Genomic DNA, 14,304 nt, shown 5'->3' with positions numbered 1-14,304 from the left:
CTGAATCCATTTCATTACTTGGGATTAATGCACATACAGACTATTTTTAGCAAGTGTCAGAGCATCTGGCAAATGCAAACTGCATGAGAGGCTTTGGGCGATGTTTCAATAGGGCAACCACTTGAATGCCCCTTCTCTAGTCTGCTATGCCATCTCCTTCCCCAGCTGACAATTAGCTCACTTACCCAGTCTTTTGGAAGAGGTTCAGGAAAGTATTCCAGCATGTCTGCAATAAAACCCCAGATGTTCCACTAAGGAACCCAGCTTGGAAACATTATCTTGTGCTAAACATAGGAAACTCATTGTGTTCCCTGTGGCTTGGTGATAAACTCCACTCAGTTAAGAAATCAGTTTTTACTTTACTAGATCCTTTTAACTATGTTTTGTCAACCTCTATAGCATAATAAAATTTAAAGAAGAAAAAGATGTTGACTCAATGGGGGTAAAGCACTTGCCACTCAAGCCTGAGAACCTAAGTTTATATCCCCAAAACTTAGGCAAAAGTTGAACACAGTTGTGCACACATCCGTCATCCCAAAGCTCCTACTGAGATACTGCAGTTGGAGACAGGGGCATTCCTGGAAGTGTGAAGGCCACCGAGCCTTGTGTACAGATCAACAACAGACCCAGTCTCAAACAAGATGAAAGGTTGACGTCCTAAAGTTGCTCTTTGACCTTCATTTGCACACTTTGATACACACATGCTCACACTCATATATACACACCAAGATTTAAAAAAATGTTTTCGAAGCCGGGCGATGGTGGCGCACGCCTTTAATCCCAGCACTCGGGAGGCAGAGGCAGGCGGATCTCTGTGAGTTCGAGACCAGCCTGGTCTACAGAGCTAGTTCCAGGACAGGCTCCAAAGCCACCGAGAAACCCTGTCTCGAAAACAAAACAAAAAAAAAAAATGTTTTCAAGAAAGAAACAAATGGAGAGAGAAACCAGAAAACCCCGAAAGGCAAGTCTGTGTCTTCGTGGCCACGGTCCCGTCTGAGCTGTACCGGTGAGTAACAGACACCACCTATGACCCCACAGCTCACATTAGGTCACAGCTTCTGGCAGAGTGCTCAGTTTCCTATTATAAAGGGGGACGTAACACACACTAATACTCTGCTGTTTTCTTTCTATATACATTTTACATATATGTCATATGCATTTGGTTCTACCCTGTATCTTATTCAAACTCCTTGATGGTTTGGGACTTGTTGAATTCTCCCTAAAGTAAAATAGGAGCATGCTTTATTGAGTAAAATTAATTATACCACACCAAACCAAGTATGTATCATCTTGCCCTTTATCATCCTATAGGGTCTTCCTTTCACCTCAGCAATAGCCTCCAGTGGTGACATCTACTGTGGCTTCCTCCAGCCTCCTCTTGGTTTCCTCTCCTCCCTGTCCAGATAAGACGCCATCATTTCAGCACTGCCTCATCCGTATTCCTTCTCTATGCTGATGCCTTTATCCCGCATGGTCAAAGTCTACCTATGAAGGTACGGAAGTCTGGTTTCTTACAATCTTCACCTAACTCATTTACAGTTGCTGAATAAAAAAACCCCAATTAAGCAAAACTGATCTCACCACAAATCACACACTGGAGCGATAGCATGTCATTAATCTATTAATCTGGTAGAGCGCCTGCTCTCCCAGAGAATCTTGTAATTCTCCAGGTAGTTCAGCTTCCTATATCCCATTCTCCTTAACTTCAGATTCCCTCTTCGTAGAAGTTAATCTCGCCTTTCACTATTAATATAAAATCATCAGGCAACATCCTTAGTTTCCAGACACCAAATCTCTAAGCCCACCTTTAGCTACATCCATCTCCTTTTAGCCAGTTTGCATTACTTAGGCCCTGGAAACTCTATTCAACTAAAATGCACTTGGATTACTAATTATTCTCTCACTTGGATTACTAATTATTCCCTTTCTTTCCCAGATACTTACCACTCCCCCTCTATTGCTCCCTCGCATGAGCATGGTAACAGGCTCACAAACCGCTATGACAGGAGGAAAAGCATCTCCTATCCCCTGGACCCTGTCTTCTTTACTTAAAACTTAAAAAAATGTTATTTTTATTATGTGTAGCATATATTTCTGTGTATCGTGTGCAGGCAATACCTGTGGGGCCAGAAGAGAGTGCTGGATGCCCTGGAACTAAAGTTACAGACAGCTGTTAGCTATCATGTGGTGCTGGAAATTGAACCTGGGTCCCAGCAGTTCATGTTCCTAACTGCTGAGTCATCTCTCCAGCACCAGCATCCCCATCCTCTTCTTGACAAACAAATGTCAGGAGGAGCTCTTTTCCTCCATCTCTAACTCAATGGTAGAGCACACTTAGGCTTCCACTTCTAGTGTTCCTCCAGTGAGTTCTTGCTAAGACATTTTAAAGCTCCCAAAATAAAACAATGAAACAACATAGCTGTATACTTACACAAAGGCTAGGAACAAGGCTAGACAGATTGACATGCCGTGGGGCAAACATGTGAAGCTGTTGAAGGCAAGAGATGGCAGCTGCCTGAACGAGAGAGTCGGAATGGTCCTGTGTGATCGCACAGCCCACCAGGCAGGAGGAGCGGATGGTGGAAATGGTCGCTGCATTTCCTAACCGGAAAATAAAAGACAAAGTAAAATACAATTGTGTTATCAGTGTCTCAAAAACACTCCCGGGGGAGCCATCTTCTAGATGACGCCTTCTTTCAATCATTATTCAGTCTGCTTAAATCCTCTGAAGAGTCTCCAAATATGACTTCAAAACACAATTGTATTTACAAGGCAATAATTCATCTTAGAAACATATTCCTTTAAAAAAGTCATACTAACCTTTATAACCACCAATCTTCCGCCAAATAACCAGAAGATTTTTTATTTTATGGTTCTCTGTTTAACAAATGCTACAATTTTCATTACAATAATTTTAAATACTATTTGAATAATAATAAAAATCTTCTTGCAGTAATTGAAGAAAAATGTTACATATTTTCTGCATAGTAGTTTAATTACAAATATAGGTATTTGAAATTTTCTTCTAACGTGAATTAAAATAATTTTATGTACATACACCAGTCAAGGAAATCACATGATCATGCCAAAACAAAACCTTGGAAGTTCATATCCTCTCTACTTTCATATTCTGTCTATAAAATGGAGGTAATACATATTGCTCAACTGTGTCATCACTAAATGATGACACTACAAAGTTGACCTCCTTTTGTGGATTAATTAATAAATGAAAATTATTAAAAAGGTTTGCAAGCAGCATGATGGTGACACTGAGGAAATTGAGGGAACAGTAATTGCCCATGGGCTTTCTTTAGTTTAAAATGAATTTGCTTACCTTGCAGTTCTGGTCCAACTGTAGTTATTATAGCACCTAAACACCTGCCCAGACACTGATGGACTTCCGTGTGTGAAGGTGGAACTGTCAACAGCAAGGTGAGAACTAGAGACAATGTGGGTTCCACGTATCCACGGTACATTGGGCCACTGGAATCTACTATCAAGGCAAGTGAATGAAGAGACCAAGTCTACAAGAAAACACAAAGTCTATTTCAGTCGTAAGGAATAACTGCAGTACACTGAATAGAGTATGCTAAGTTGTTACAGTCATGTGAATATTTTTTTTAAATATTTATTTATTTATTTATTTATTATGCATACAATATTTTGTCTGTGTGTATGCCTGCAGGCCAGAAGAGGGCACCAGACCCCATTACAGATGGTTGTGAGCCACCACGTGGTTGCTGGGAATTGAACTCAGGACCTTTGGAAGAGCAGGCAGTGCTCTTAAACTCTGAGCCATCTCTCCAGCCGCCTCATGTGAATATTTTTAAACATGCTCTGAGACAGAGTCTTGCTGTGTCGTGGGCTGGCCTTGAAGATGTGATCCCCAGCCTTCCAACTGCTGCCATGTGGCACCATGCGTATACTCGTAAAGTTTCACTGCAGCTATATTTGCTTAAGCATGGGACGCCTGAGAAACAACAAAGGTTAAAAAAAATACTCAAGGAGTAAATGTAACTCTGTGACCCTAAAACCTGGGCTATGGTAAAACTGGAAACAAGAGGGGAAATGAAGCTAATTATGTATCAACTAACCTAATAATATAAGTACAAAAACTAAAATGTAATACACAATAAATATGCTTAAAAGTATATATGTGAATTATGAAGATTGCAGGTAAATGTGTGGTGCTGTAAACAGTCATTCTAATTGCTACTGCAGATCCAGAAAGACAAATGCTATGTTTTCTCTCACTGACAGAAGTTGGCACTGAATCCTCAGATATTGAAATATTCATAGAGGTCATAAATTAACTATGAGATCAAGTGGAGGGACTTACAAGGGAGGGAAGATAAACTAGTGTAAAGGATTAAAAGAGAATAATGGAACAGAAAGGGTTAAACTGGGCTGTGGAATGGAAGGTGGGGTAGGGGAAGGAATATGGGAGAAATAAACTAAATAACACTAAAGACCTTTCAAAAAAGACATATGGGGTTAGAGAGATAGCTCCGCAGTTAAAAGCACTATAACAGGGCAACAATGATCCTACTAGACAAGAGGCTGAAAAATAGAAGCCTACTGACAGGCATGAGTTAGTTCTTTTGGAGTCATTGGCCATTGAGGCCCCATAGACCGCCCTCCTCCCCCGCAAAAAAAAATTAACAGATTTTTGACATTGTTCCTGATTGTACTTTTAAACTTGAAAGTAAGATCCTATTGATGAAGATAGTAGATTCGTGAGTCATAGACCAGGGCAAAACTACACTGCTATGGACCTAGAAGCTTCATCACACTGGCTAGCTGCATAGTCTTTGAAGGTTCTACCAGAAGAGACTAATCATCAGTCATATCCAGTTATGAATGCTGCACACTACAAGAATGAATGGCCAGGGAAGACATGGCCACTATTGGAATAGTGGCATGAACATCATAGGAGTAACCAACTATTTCTGACTGGATTTAAATCCTATCTATCTATCTATCTATCTATCTATCTATCTATCTATCTATCTATCTATCTATCTACACACATAAATACACACATAAGTATACACACACAGATGAATAGGCTTAATTAAGAGTAAAAGGTAGACTTTGAAGATTATGTTAAAAAATAAAATTCTTGCTAATGTCTATAGCAATAAGCCTAAATAACAAGGAAAGAGTATATAGTACATGTGTTCTACTAACTTTTCAGTCAGAGACATCATTTAGAAATTTTGTGTTGGGCACATTCCTGTGATCCTAGCACTCAGGAGTCTGAGTCAGGTGAATAGAGGGTTTGAGGTCAGTTTGTACAGAACAAGAAGACCTTGTCTCAAAAGCAACTGTAGAAAAATACTCTAACACTGTGTACCTGGACTTCAGGGGATGTCCCATCTTGAGCTAGAGCCAATAAGATGCTGACACTGGTTTTCAGGTGTTGTCCCGATCCTATGCCACCAACGTAACGGTGCAAACAACCGAGGGCCAGGGAATGACCAGTCCTGGATACGACATCTCGAGCCGACTTCAGCCTGACAAAACATGATGCGACAGGAATTGCTTGCTCCATTTTCCTCTAGTAACAGTCTTATTATGAACCTCACACATAAAAGGAAAACATTCTGGAAAGTAATGGAACAACAGTCCTGATAATTGACTTTGAACATAAAGTTTACAAAGTATTTGTGGGGCTGGCTCCCTGACAGAAAACATGCTCAATGTGTACAAAGTCCTGGGTTCTGTCCCTAGTGCCAAGGAAAAGAAACTACATCCTGAGAAAACACAACATAATAAATTAAGAAATTTTCTTTATTTTGTCTTGTTTTTCAAGTGATAGGGATTAAGTCCTAGGTCTTGTGTACACTAAGCAAGCACTCTATCACTGAGCTATACCCCAGCTACTTATAACTAAAGTCTCTATAAAATGGACAAATTTCTACATACTTTATATATGTATATAAGAGACTTATTTTTATTCATATGTAGGTAAATTATATGTGGGTACCCACAGAGACCAGCAGAGGGCACTGGATCCCCAACAGCAGAGTTATAAGAATTGAACTTGGGTCTTCTCAAGAAGTAGTGAGTATTCTTAATTGCTGAGCCATTTCTTCAGTCTCAGACATATATTTTTAGTAAATTTTAAAAGTAAAGGAAATATTGCATATAAATTTTAAAATAATTTACATTGCGATGTACTTATTATGCAAAACTCATCAATTTACACAGTCTAGCCTCTAACTCATGGCAATTCCACCTTAGATTTCCAAATGTTTTTACAGGTATGAGCCATCACACCTAGCATTAAAACTCACCAATTTAAAGTGTCACATATACAATGGTCATTGGGCACTGTACGTAACCATCATATAAACATAACACAATGGTCAATTAAAATATATCACACATATAACTTCTAATATACTTCTACCAATACAGAAAAAATAATGGAAATTAATTTTAACAAGGTAACAGCAAAATATTAAAATACCATGATGCAATTAACAAATTATTGAGATATCTTACACTGTTTTTCAAACTGAGTCTGAAAATCAGATGTAAAATACATACTTAACAGTACTCATCAATTTGGTGAAGTTGTTTCAGCTGTTCAGTAACTGAAGCAACTATACTGAGACCAAAACTCTCTATACTTCCTAATTATGGACACGGTGGAAACTGCCCTCATCCTCCTGCTACCATGCCCCTTCTTGGAGGAGGACTAGAACCCTCACACCCTGAGTCAGAATACATCCTTCCTTCCTTAAGTGGCTTTGTCAGGGATCTTACCACGGCATCAGAGATGTTATCTTATAACCAACAGAGCTGCCATTCATATGTGAAAAAGATAAAAGCTATTTTCTAAGAGTTCAGAAATATTTTAATTCTTTCTCTCTTGCTAATATTATGACATGATTAATACACTTATTGTTTAAAATACATGAGTTAGGAAGGATAATTTATATGACTCTTGTGTTATTTCTGGGTCTTCTGATCATTAGCGTCTCTACTTGAGCATCCACTTAACACCACTGTAACCATATTTCTCATCTCAGTCAGGCTCGTCTGAACCCTGAGATGACTCTTCATAGCTAACATGCACAATAATCCTTAAATCTGCAGTGTAACTTTATTCCTTTTCTCCTCTAAAATGAGACCTTATTCCAAGAAGTAAGCAAAAGAAGAGAAAAGAGGGGTAAAGCAAGGTAGAAAGAAGAGAGGACAGCGGCAGGTGCCTGTGGATGACATGATCGGAAAGTCTTGACTGAATGCTCTTGATTCCAAAAGCTAGATAGAAGCCAGGTCCTCTTTAAAAGTTCTTAACACATTACATCTCTCCCAGAATCTAGAAGGCCATAAATCACTGAACTACAAATTAAGATTATTATAAAATTGCCCCTTGCTGTAAATCATGTGGGAAATACATATATAGTCTAGGTAATAGTTGCTGACTGCTTAAAAGACATCTTGACTGGTTGAGAAACGTTTTAGGAGACACACTTACTTGTCAAAGCTGTACTGGGCCATTCGAGCAATAAAAGATGCCTCTCCCACCACCTGAGCCATTCTTCCAAGGGCTTCCCCTGCCGCACACCGTAAGATGGGGTTTGGGTTGTCAAGAGCGCCCATAACCAGTGTCAGAGCAGATTTACGAACTTCCTCAGGTCCTAAAGTGCTCTTGTTTTCAGCTAAGCCCTACATTGATTTTAAAGAAGAATAATGTTATTGATTCATAATTCATACTGAACAAAGAAAAAGATATGTTGCGATCTTAGGAAATCCAGGTCTCTTTACAGATTACATACGCTACACCTGGGGCTGACACCTACTAGGTGGACTGTGATCACATCCTAATGTGACTTCAGAACATGTTATTAATAACCACAGTTCATGGCAGAATTTCTACCCAAGGGCTAATACTCAATATTCTTTGGGGCATAAAGGATACTGTAAGATTAAATTGAGCACTAAACATCAATACTTTAGTGAGTACGAAACTGATTCATTTGTATAAAATTCAGTAAAAGACAATATGTGGCTCCAAGTTGTTGTTCAGCTACTTGGGAGGATGAAGCCAGAGGAACACAAGGTCTGCCTATTTACACAGCAACCTCAAGACCGGCCTGGGCAACTAGCAAGACCTCAACTTAAAATAACAATTAAAAAAATGAGCTGAAGATAGTTCAGTGACATGTGCCTAACACATATTAGGCCCCGGATTCAATTATCAGTGCCACAAAAAAAATAAATAAATAAATAAACAAAACAAAGAACCTCACAATCATGTGTGAAGTGTACAATCAATAGGTATGTAAAGACAGAGGAGGAGGTAACTGAATGATGATAGAAATTTGTCTTCTGTTCCAGCTACACCTGCTGCTTTGGAATTTAATTTTCTTTTTTCTTTTTTTTTTTTAAATATTTATTTATTTATTATGTATACAATATTCTGTCTGTGTGTATGTCTGAAGGCCAGAAGAGGGCACCAGACCTCATTACAGATGGTTGTGAGCCACCATGTGGTTGCTGGGAATTGAACTCAGGACCTTTGGAAGAACAGGCAATGCTCTTAACCTCTGAGCCATCTCTCCAGCACCGGAATTTATCTGAGATGAAAAACGTTAAGCCATGGTGCCAGCAGAGTGTGTTAACTAGAGAAGAGGCATTAGTCACGTCTGTGTAGAAAGTGCAGCATGTACCACAATGTTAAACCCACTTCTCTCAACTGCTAAGGGCCACCACGACCACTTCATTGCTCAGATGTCAGTGTCAGTCTAGAAGTAGGGCATATATCAATGGCTGCATACGTAACCCCACCCGTGTTAGCCCTGCAATCCATGCCTGTTTCCCTCCCTAACACCATGCTTACAAAGCATGACTTAAGGAATCCTCGTTTAATCACTTCTATTTTTATATTTGTTGTACTGAATTTATTAGAGCATCATTCATTAATAATCCTAGCACTAAATATATATAATATATATATATATTATATATATATGTTTTTAAGCAACACATGATAACCTGGATACTATAATCATGAACGCTATTGAGCAGGCACTTGTTACTGTGTTTCATAGTATAGAAACTGAAGATTAAAAAGGTTAAGAGAATAAAGCCAGTTGACCCAGAGCCCAGAGAACACTCCTTTCATACAGCATTCTTTCATTTATGAAATCCATCCTTTCCTGATTCAGTTTAATTCACAAATGGAAATTAAGATTTATTTCATAAATCTTTATTAGAAAATCAGATCTCATTAAACAGAGAATCTCAGAAAATCCCAAAAGAAATTACTGGTGCTTGTAAAATTTGATGTTCAAATTGAAATGAAAACTTTTAAATTACCAAAATGTAAAATACTGATTTAATTATAATAAGCCCATATAAAGTTTCTAGTAAATATACTGAGCTAACATAAAGTCACGGTATTCAAATGCATAGTCATAGAAACACAAGTGCTATAATAATCTGATAGGCCTGGCTTCTAAAGACACACTAACACCTTTAGAGCATTTCTGATGTTCGAAGAGTAACTACCTTCAGGGCACTGAGAACGGCGGTAAATATATTGAGCTGCACAGCCTGCTGGCGGACACCCTTGGCTTGCTTAACACATTCAGCAAAGTGATCCAGCATTTGTAACCTACAGTAACAGGATAAGATCACATTAGTGGTTTTTAATTTAAGTATGGCTTAAAAACAGAAATAAAATATAAACAAATTATTTATCATTTATATCCTCAGACTGTGTCCATTTCATTCCCACAGTTGATTGAAAACTGACTTTTACCTCCTATATTAATATATACTCATTAATATATACTCAAACAGAACAAGAAAGGAAACTAAATATTAATTTTCAATTAGCAAAATAACAGTTCATAATTTCAGAGGTCTGAAACATTTACACCAGGGTGTCCAGAAAAATTTCTGATTTATAGTATATGATATGCTTGGCACTGTGTATCATAATCCACATTCCAGAGGCCTCTGTGGAAAAGACTGGATCCCGAGAGCTGTGCTGTCAGGCAGTGACAGGGCCGGTGGGGGGTCATCAGTGCACTGGGGGCATGCCCTGGAGGAGCAGTGGGACCCTGGCCTCGTCCTTCTTTCTCTCACATTGCTTTCTAGACATGAGGTGAGGTGCAAGGCTCTGCAATGTACTTCCACCATAACATGCCGCCTGACAACAGACACAGCAATGGGGCCATTTGATCACGGAGCAGAACGTCTACAGCCTTCAGCCAAAGTAAATGGTCTCTTTATATGTTATCGGTTTCAGTTATTTTTAAAGGACTAATGTAGAGCCCGTGAGTTTCTCCTCCTTATCTTTTTGACAAGGTCTTCCTATGCTGCTCGGGTTAAGACTCTTCTCCCTGCTGCTTCAGCCTCCCGAGGACCTGAGCTGCAGGTATCACAGAGCTGTGTCACTTCACCTGTTCTAAGGTGTTTCTAATGGGGCAGAAGAATCGTTACCCATTTCCGTGGATAATTTTAATTGGGAAGAAAAGAGTGGCATAGTTTTAAACACTTTTTATTTCAGATTGTGTATTTATTTGTGTGCATGTATGTGGAGGCTCATGTGCCAGGTGAGCACACAGAAGTCAGAGGCAGATCTGCGGGAGTCAGCTCTCTCCAACTGTGAGAGTTCAAGGCTCAGATTTGTGTTGCCATGGCAGCAAGCCTCTGTACCTGCAGGGCATCTCCTCAGCCCTTGTAGAATTTTTTTCTTCTTTTTATTTTGATATGGGGTCTCTCTAAATAATATAACTAAACTTTATGTAGTCTAGGTTCTGGGTTTTTTTTTGTTGTTGTTATTGTTGTTTCATCTTAAAAACATCTCACACAGGAGAGACGGCTCAGCAGTTAGGAGCACCCGCTGCTCTTGCAGAGGACCCGGTTTTCAACCCCCAGACAGTGGCTCACAACCATCTAGAACTCTAGTTCCAGGGCGTCCAAAGTCCTTTTCTGACAGACTCTGGCACCAGGGACTCACATGGTGCACGTACATACATGCAGGAAAAACATACATACACATAAAATAAACATAAAACATTTTTAAATACTCTTACATGGAATAGCTTACCACAACCTATTCAGAGATTTCAAGAAAGGTTTAGCTTTGGGCACTTTTGTAAGTGTAAAAAGAAAAAACAAACAAACAATCAAAAAATAAAAAGTAACTAAAAGTGAATTTCACAACTAGCTGTGTAACTTTGGCAAAACCACAAAGTCTAGGGTTTGAATATGCTTATATTTAAAGCAGGGATATAATTTATAGTTTTTCAGTTTTAATGTTGTTTAACATTTGTGTGGTACTCAATTGTACTTAGCGAGATCAAGCTTAGATACGAAAAGCAAATAATTAAAAGCAATTCATCAAATAACCTACACGTATAAAGATATATTCTCTATTGGGTGTAAACAACGATACTCTAAGTCATGTTCTGTAAAAGTTAAGGGATCTGAAAGGGTCTTCTGGGAAATCACAACTACACAGACTGCTGCTAGGGTCAGGGATGGAGGCTGTGGATGCGGAACACAGCAACCAAAATGCTCTGCTACAAGAAGGGACAGCTATGCTGGCTTCCTGTGTTGCAGGCTTGCACCATCTCACCAGCCAATCCATTAGAGGAGACTTCCCACACATGTACTTGTTCCGTAACAGAATGATCAAGAAGACAGCTCTAATTAGAAACACAGCTTAATTTACAAACTGTCAAACCACTAGGATGAAAACTTTTTGGGTAAGACATGGTCCATAAAACAGTGGGTACCAGGTGGTAGTACACAGAGCAAAATCTTAAGTTTCAAGTTACATGGAATTTGCAGTCAATTTATTTTATAAGGTACATATAAATTACACCATTACATTCATGAGAGTACTGCTTAAGTAAAAACCTATGTTACTGAGGAATTAGCAGGGATGGAAAAAAATCTATTCTTAAACATAATTTATATTTGACTAAATTACCTGGCTAACTTTACACTAACCTGTGTTTATAAGAAACATGTGGAAACACAACACCAAAAAGAGCCACGGATGCATCAATCACAGAGACCCCAAGAGGGAGAGGGCCGGGCACGGCTTCGCCAGCAGGTATCCGCAAGTAAATGGAAGAAGGGTCATGCTCCAGAGCTCCGCTTCCAGACGCACTGTTCGGCTGGAGCTGCAAGAAGAACATGAAGACTGTCCACATTCATCCACTAAGGTCTGGTTATCAAATGAAGTATGGGAGAATAAAATGTGGTTAGGCCTGACTGCTTTAAGCAGATGGAAATATAGTTTTGCCATTAAAAAAAGGTCATTATCAGAATCATCTTCTAGAGTCATACATAAGAAAAGGCATGTTCACTTCTTTTGTTTGTTTTGGTTTTTTGAGACAGGTTTTCTCTGTAGCTTTGGAGCCTGTCCTGGAACTAGCTCTTGTAGACCAGACTGGCCTTGAACTCAGAGATCCGCCTGCCTCAGCCCCCGAGTGCTGGGATTAAAGGCGTGTGCCACCACCACCTGGCTTATGTTCATTTCAAACACTTGAATAATGCCCACTTTAATGTGCAAACAAAATAGAATCCATTATAACAAAACCCATAAAAATGATTTTAGTAGATTTTTTTTTTTTTTTTTTTTTTGCTTGTGTTGAAGACAGCTTCTAGCTATATAACCCTGGCTGGTCTCAGACTCACTATGTAAACCAGGTTGGTCATGGACTCACAAGAGACCTGCCTGTCTCTCTCTCTCTACCTCTCTATGCCTATCTTGGCCTCCAGCTCAGAAGGACTGGGATCAAGGTCATGTGCTACCATGCCTGGTTAAATGTTATTTTCATATATAAAAACAATTTATTTGGTTCTAAATCTCCACTCTATTAACTCTGATTTCTTCCTAATCTGACTAAATAAAACACTAACAACCAAAAAGCCAGTTAAATCTGAGTTTTGCCATAGATACAACCAAGTAACTAAATACAAAAGATAGTGAATGAAGCCGGGTGGTGGTGGCGCACGCCTTTAATCCCAGCACTCGGGAGGCAGAGGCAGGCGGATCTCTGTGAGTTCGAGACCAGCCTGGTCTACAAGAGCTAGTTCCAGGACAGGCTCCAAAACCACAGAGAAACCCTGTCTCAAAAAACAAAACAAAACAAAACAAAACAAAAAAAAAAAAGATAGTGAATGAAGACATTTTGCCAAATTCTACTACTATTATTGACCTTTTCACCATTCATCCATCTCTACGGTGCTAGTAAGTGTCTAAGAAAGTGCAATGAACGGTCCTGTAGCCTAGGGTATCTTCTTTAGATGACAATGTGCCACTGGGCCACTGCTTTAGATTACACTAGTAACTGTATTTCCTTGTATGTTTTACTACCTGGTCTTCAATTGACTTATGGTCAGTTTCTTGGAGCCAGGAACCCAGCAGAACGCTGTCATCATAATGGCAGAGGGACCGAAGGAGGGAGGTCGTTGTGTTGGCTGAGTTGTCGGTCAGAGTGAATTCTGCTACAAGTTCTCTGAGAAGTGCATTGAAAGATCCTAAGACAGAGAACATCAGAGCAGATTAAAATAATAATTGTCATGTCCACAAAAATTAGCACTGTGCTTACCAGGAAGAAAGTCAGCTTCCGTGCCTTTGTAAACGAGCCATACTATTTTCTTTTCCTTTCTTCTCTCCCTCCTCTCTTTCTCCTTTCCTCTGTGTCCCTCCCTCTCATTCTTACCAAGACAGGCAGACCTTGATATCCTGAGCTCAAGTGACCTGAGACTACAGTTACATACTATAATACAATTCTCATTCTAAAATTTATATTAAATAATTTAATGCTGACTTACCCCACAACAGTTGAGGTGCCAGGGGCTTCATGGGTGTTAGGCAAGTGTTCTCTCATTAGGCTAGATCTCCCAGCTCTTTACTTTTATTTTAAGCACAGTGTATCACCAAGGCTAGCCTTAAACTCATGCTGTGACCAAACAGGTCTTAAACTCATGACCCTAGTGTCTCAGCCTTTCAAGTAGCTAAGATTACAGGCCTATATCACTAGACCTGGCGTGTACTAGTTTTAACATACAATAATGGTATTCTCCTATTTGTTACGATATAATGCAGTTTGAGTCCAAACTAAAAGTAACATAAAAATGCAAAGAGTGAACAGAGCCTTTATTTCAACCATATTTTATGCTATATGACACTATTTATTAATTGTCCAATACATGCAAATACTGAATAGTCTTAGTTACCAAAGTTTTAGAACCAAAGTTCGTGGGCTTAACAGTATTAGAGAGAAATTACTGGTTTGATATTACTTTATATACTTCATT

General features: G+C 39.2%; 1 protein-coding gene across 2 annotated transcripts in view; it reads right to left on the bottom strand.

Moving 5' to 3' along the window:
* The window catches only part of Heatr5b (HEAT repeat containing 5B), a 77,229-nt gene that overhangs the window by 39,150 nt on the left and 23,775 nt on the right, over positions 1-14,304 (bottom strand). For both annotated transcript variants that reach the window (XM_057765794.1, XM_057765801.1), the window contains exons 15-21: positions 13,358-13,521; positions 11,983-12,158; positions 9,526-9,631; positions 7,490-7,680; positions 5,357-5,516; positions 3,335-3,524; positions 2,432-2,601 (exon numbers count right to left, since the gene is read on the bottom strand). In XM_057765794.1, coding sequence (XP_057621777.1) covers positions 2,432-2,601; positions 3,335-3,524; positions 5,357-5,516; positions 7,490-7,680; positions 9,526-9,631; positions 11,983-12,158; positions 13,358-13,521 — 1,157 coding nt within the window. The remainder of the gene's footprint in view (positions 1-2,431; positions 2,602-3,334; positions 3,525-5,356; positions 5,517-7,489; positions 7,681-9,525; positions 9,632-11,982; positions 12,159-13,357; positions 13,522-14,304) is intronic.

The sequence above is a fragment of the Chionomys nivalis genome, chromosome 1 (assembly GCF_950005125.1).
Source record: "Chionomys nivalis chromosome 1, mChiNiv1.1, whole genome shotgun sequence".
NCBI lineage: Eukaryota > Metazoa > Chordata > Mammalia > Rodentia > Cricetidae > Chionomys > Chionomys nivalis.
Note: the sequence above shows the minus strand (reverse complement) of the source record. Positions and strands in the feature narration are given on the sequence as shown.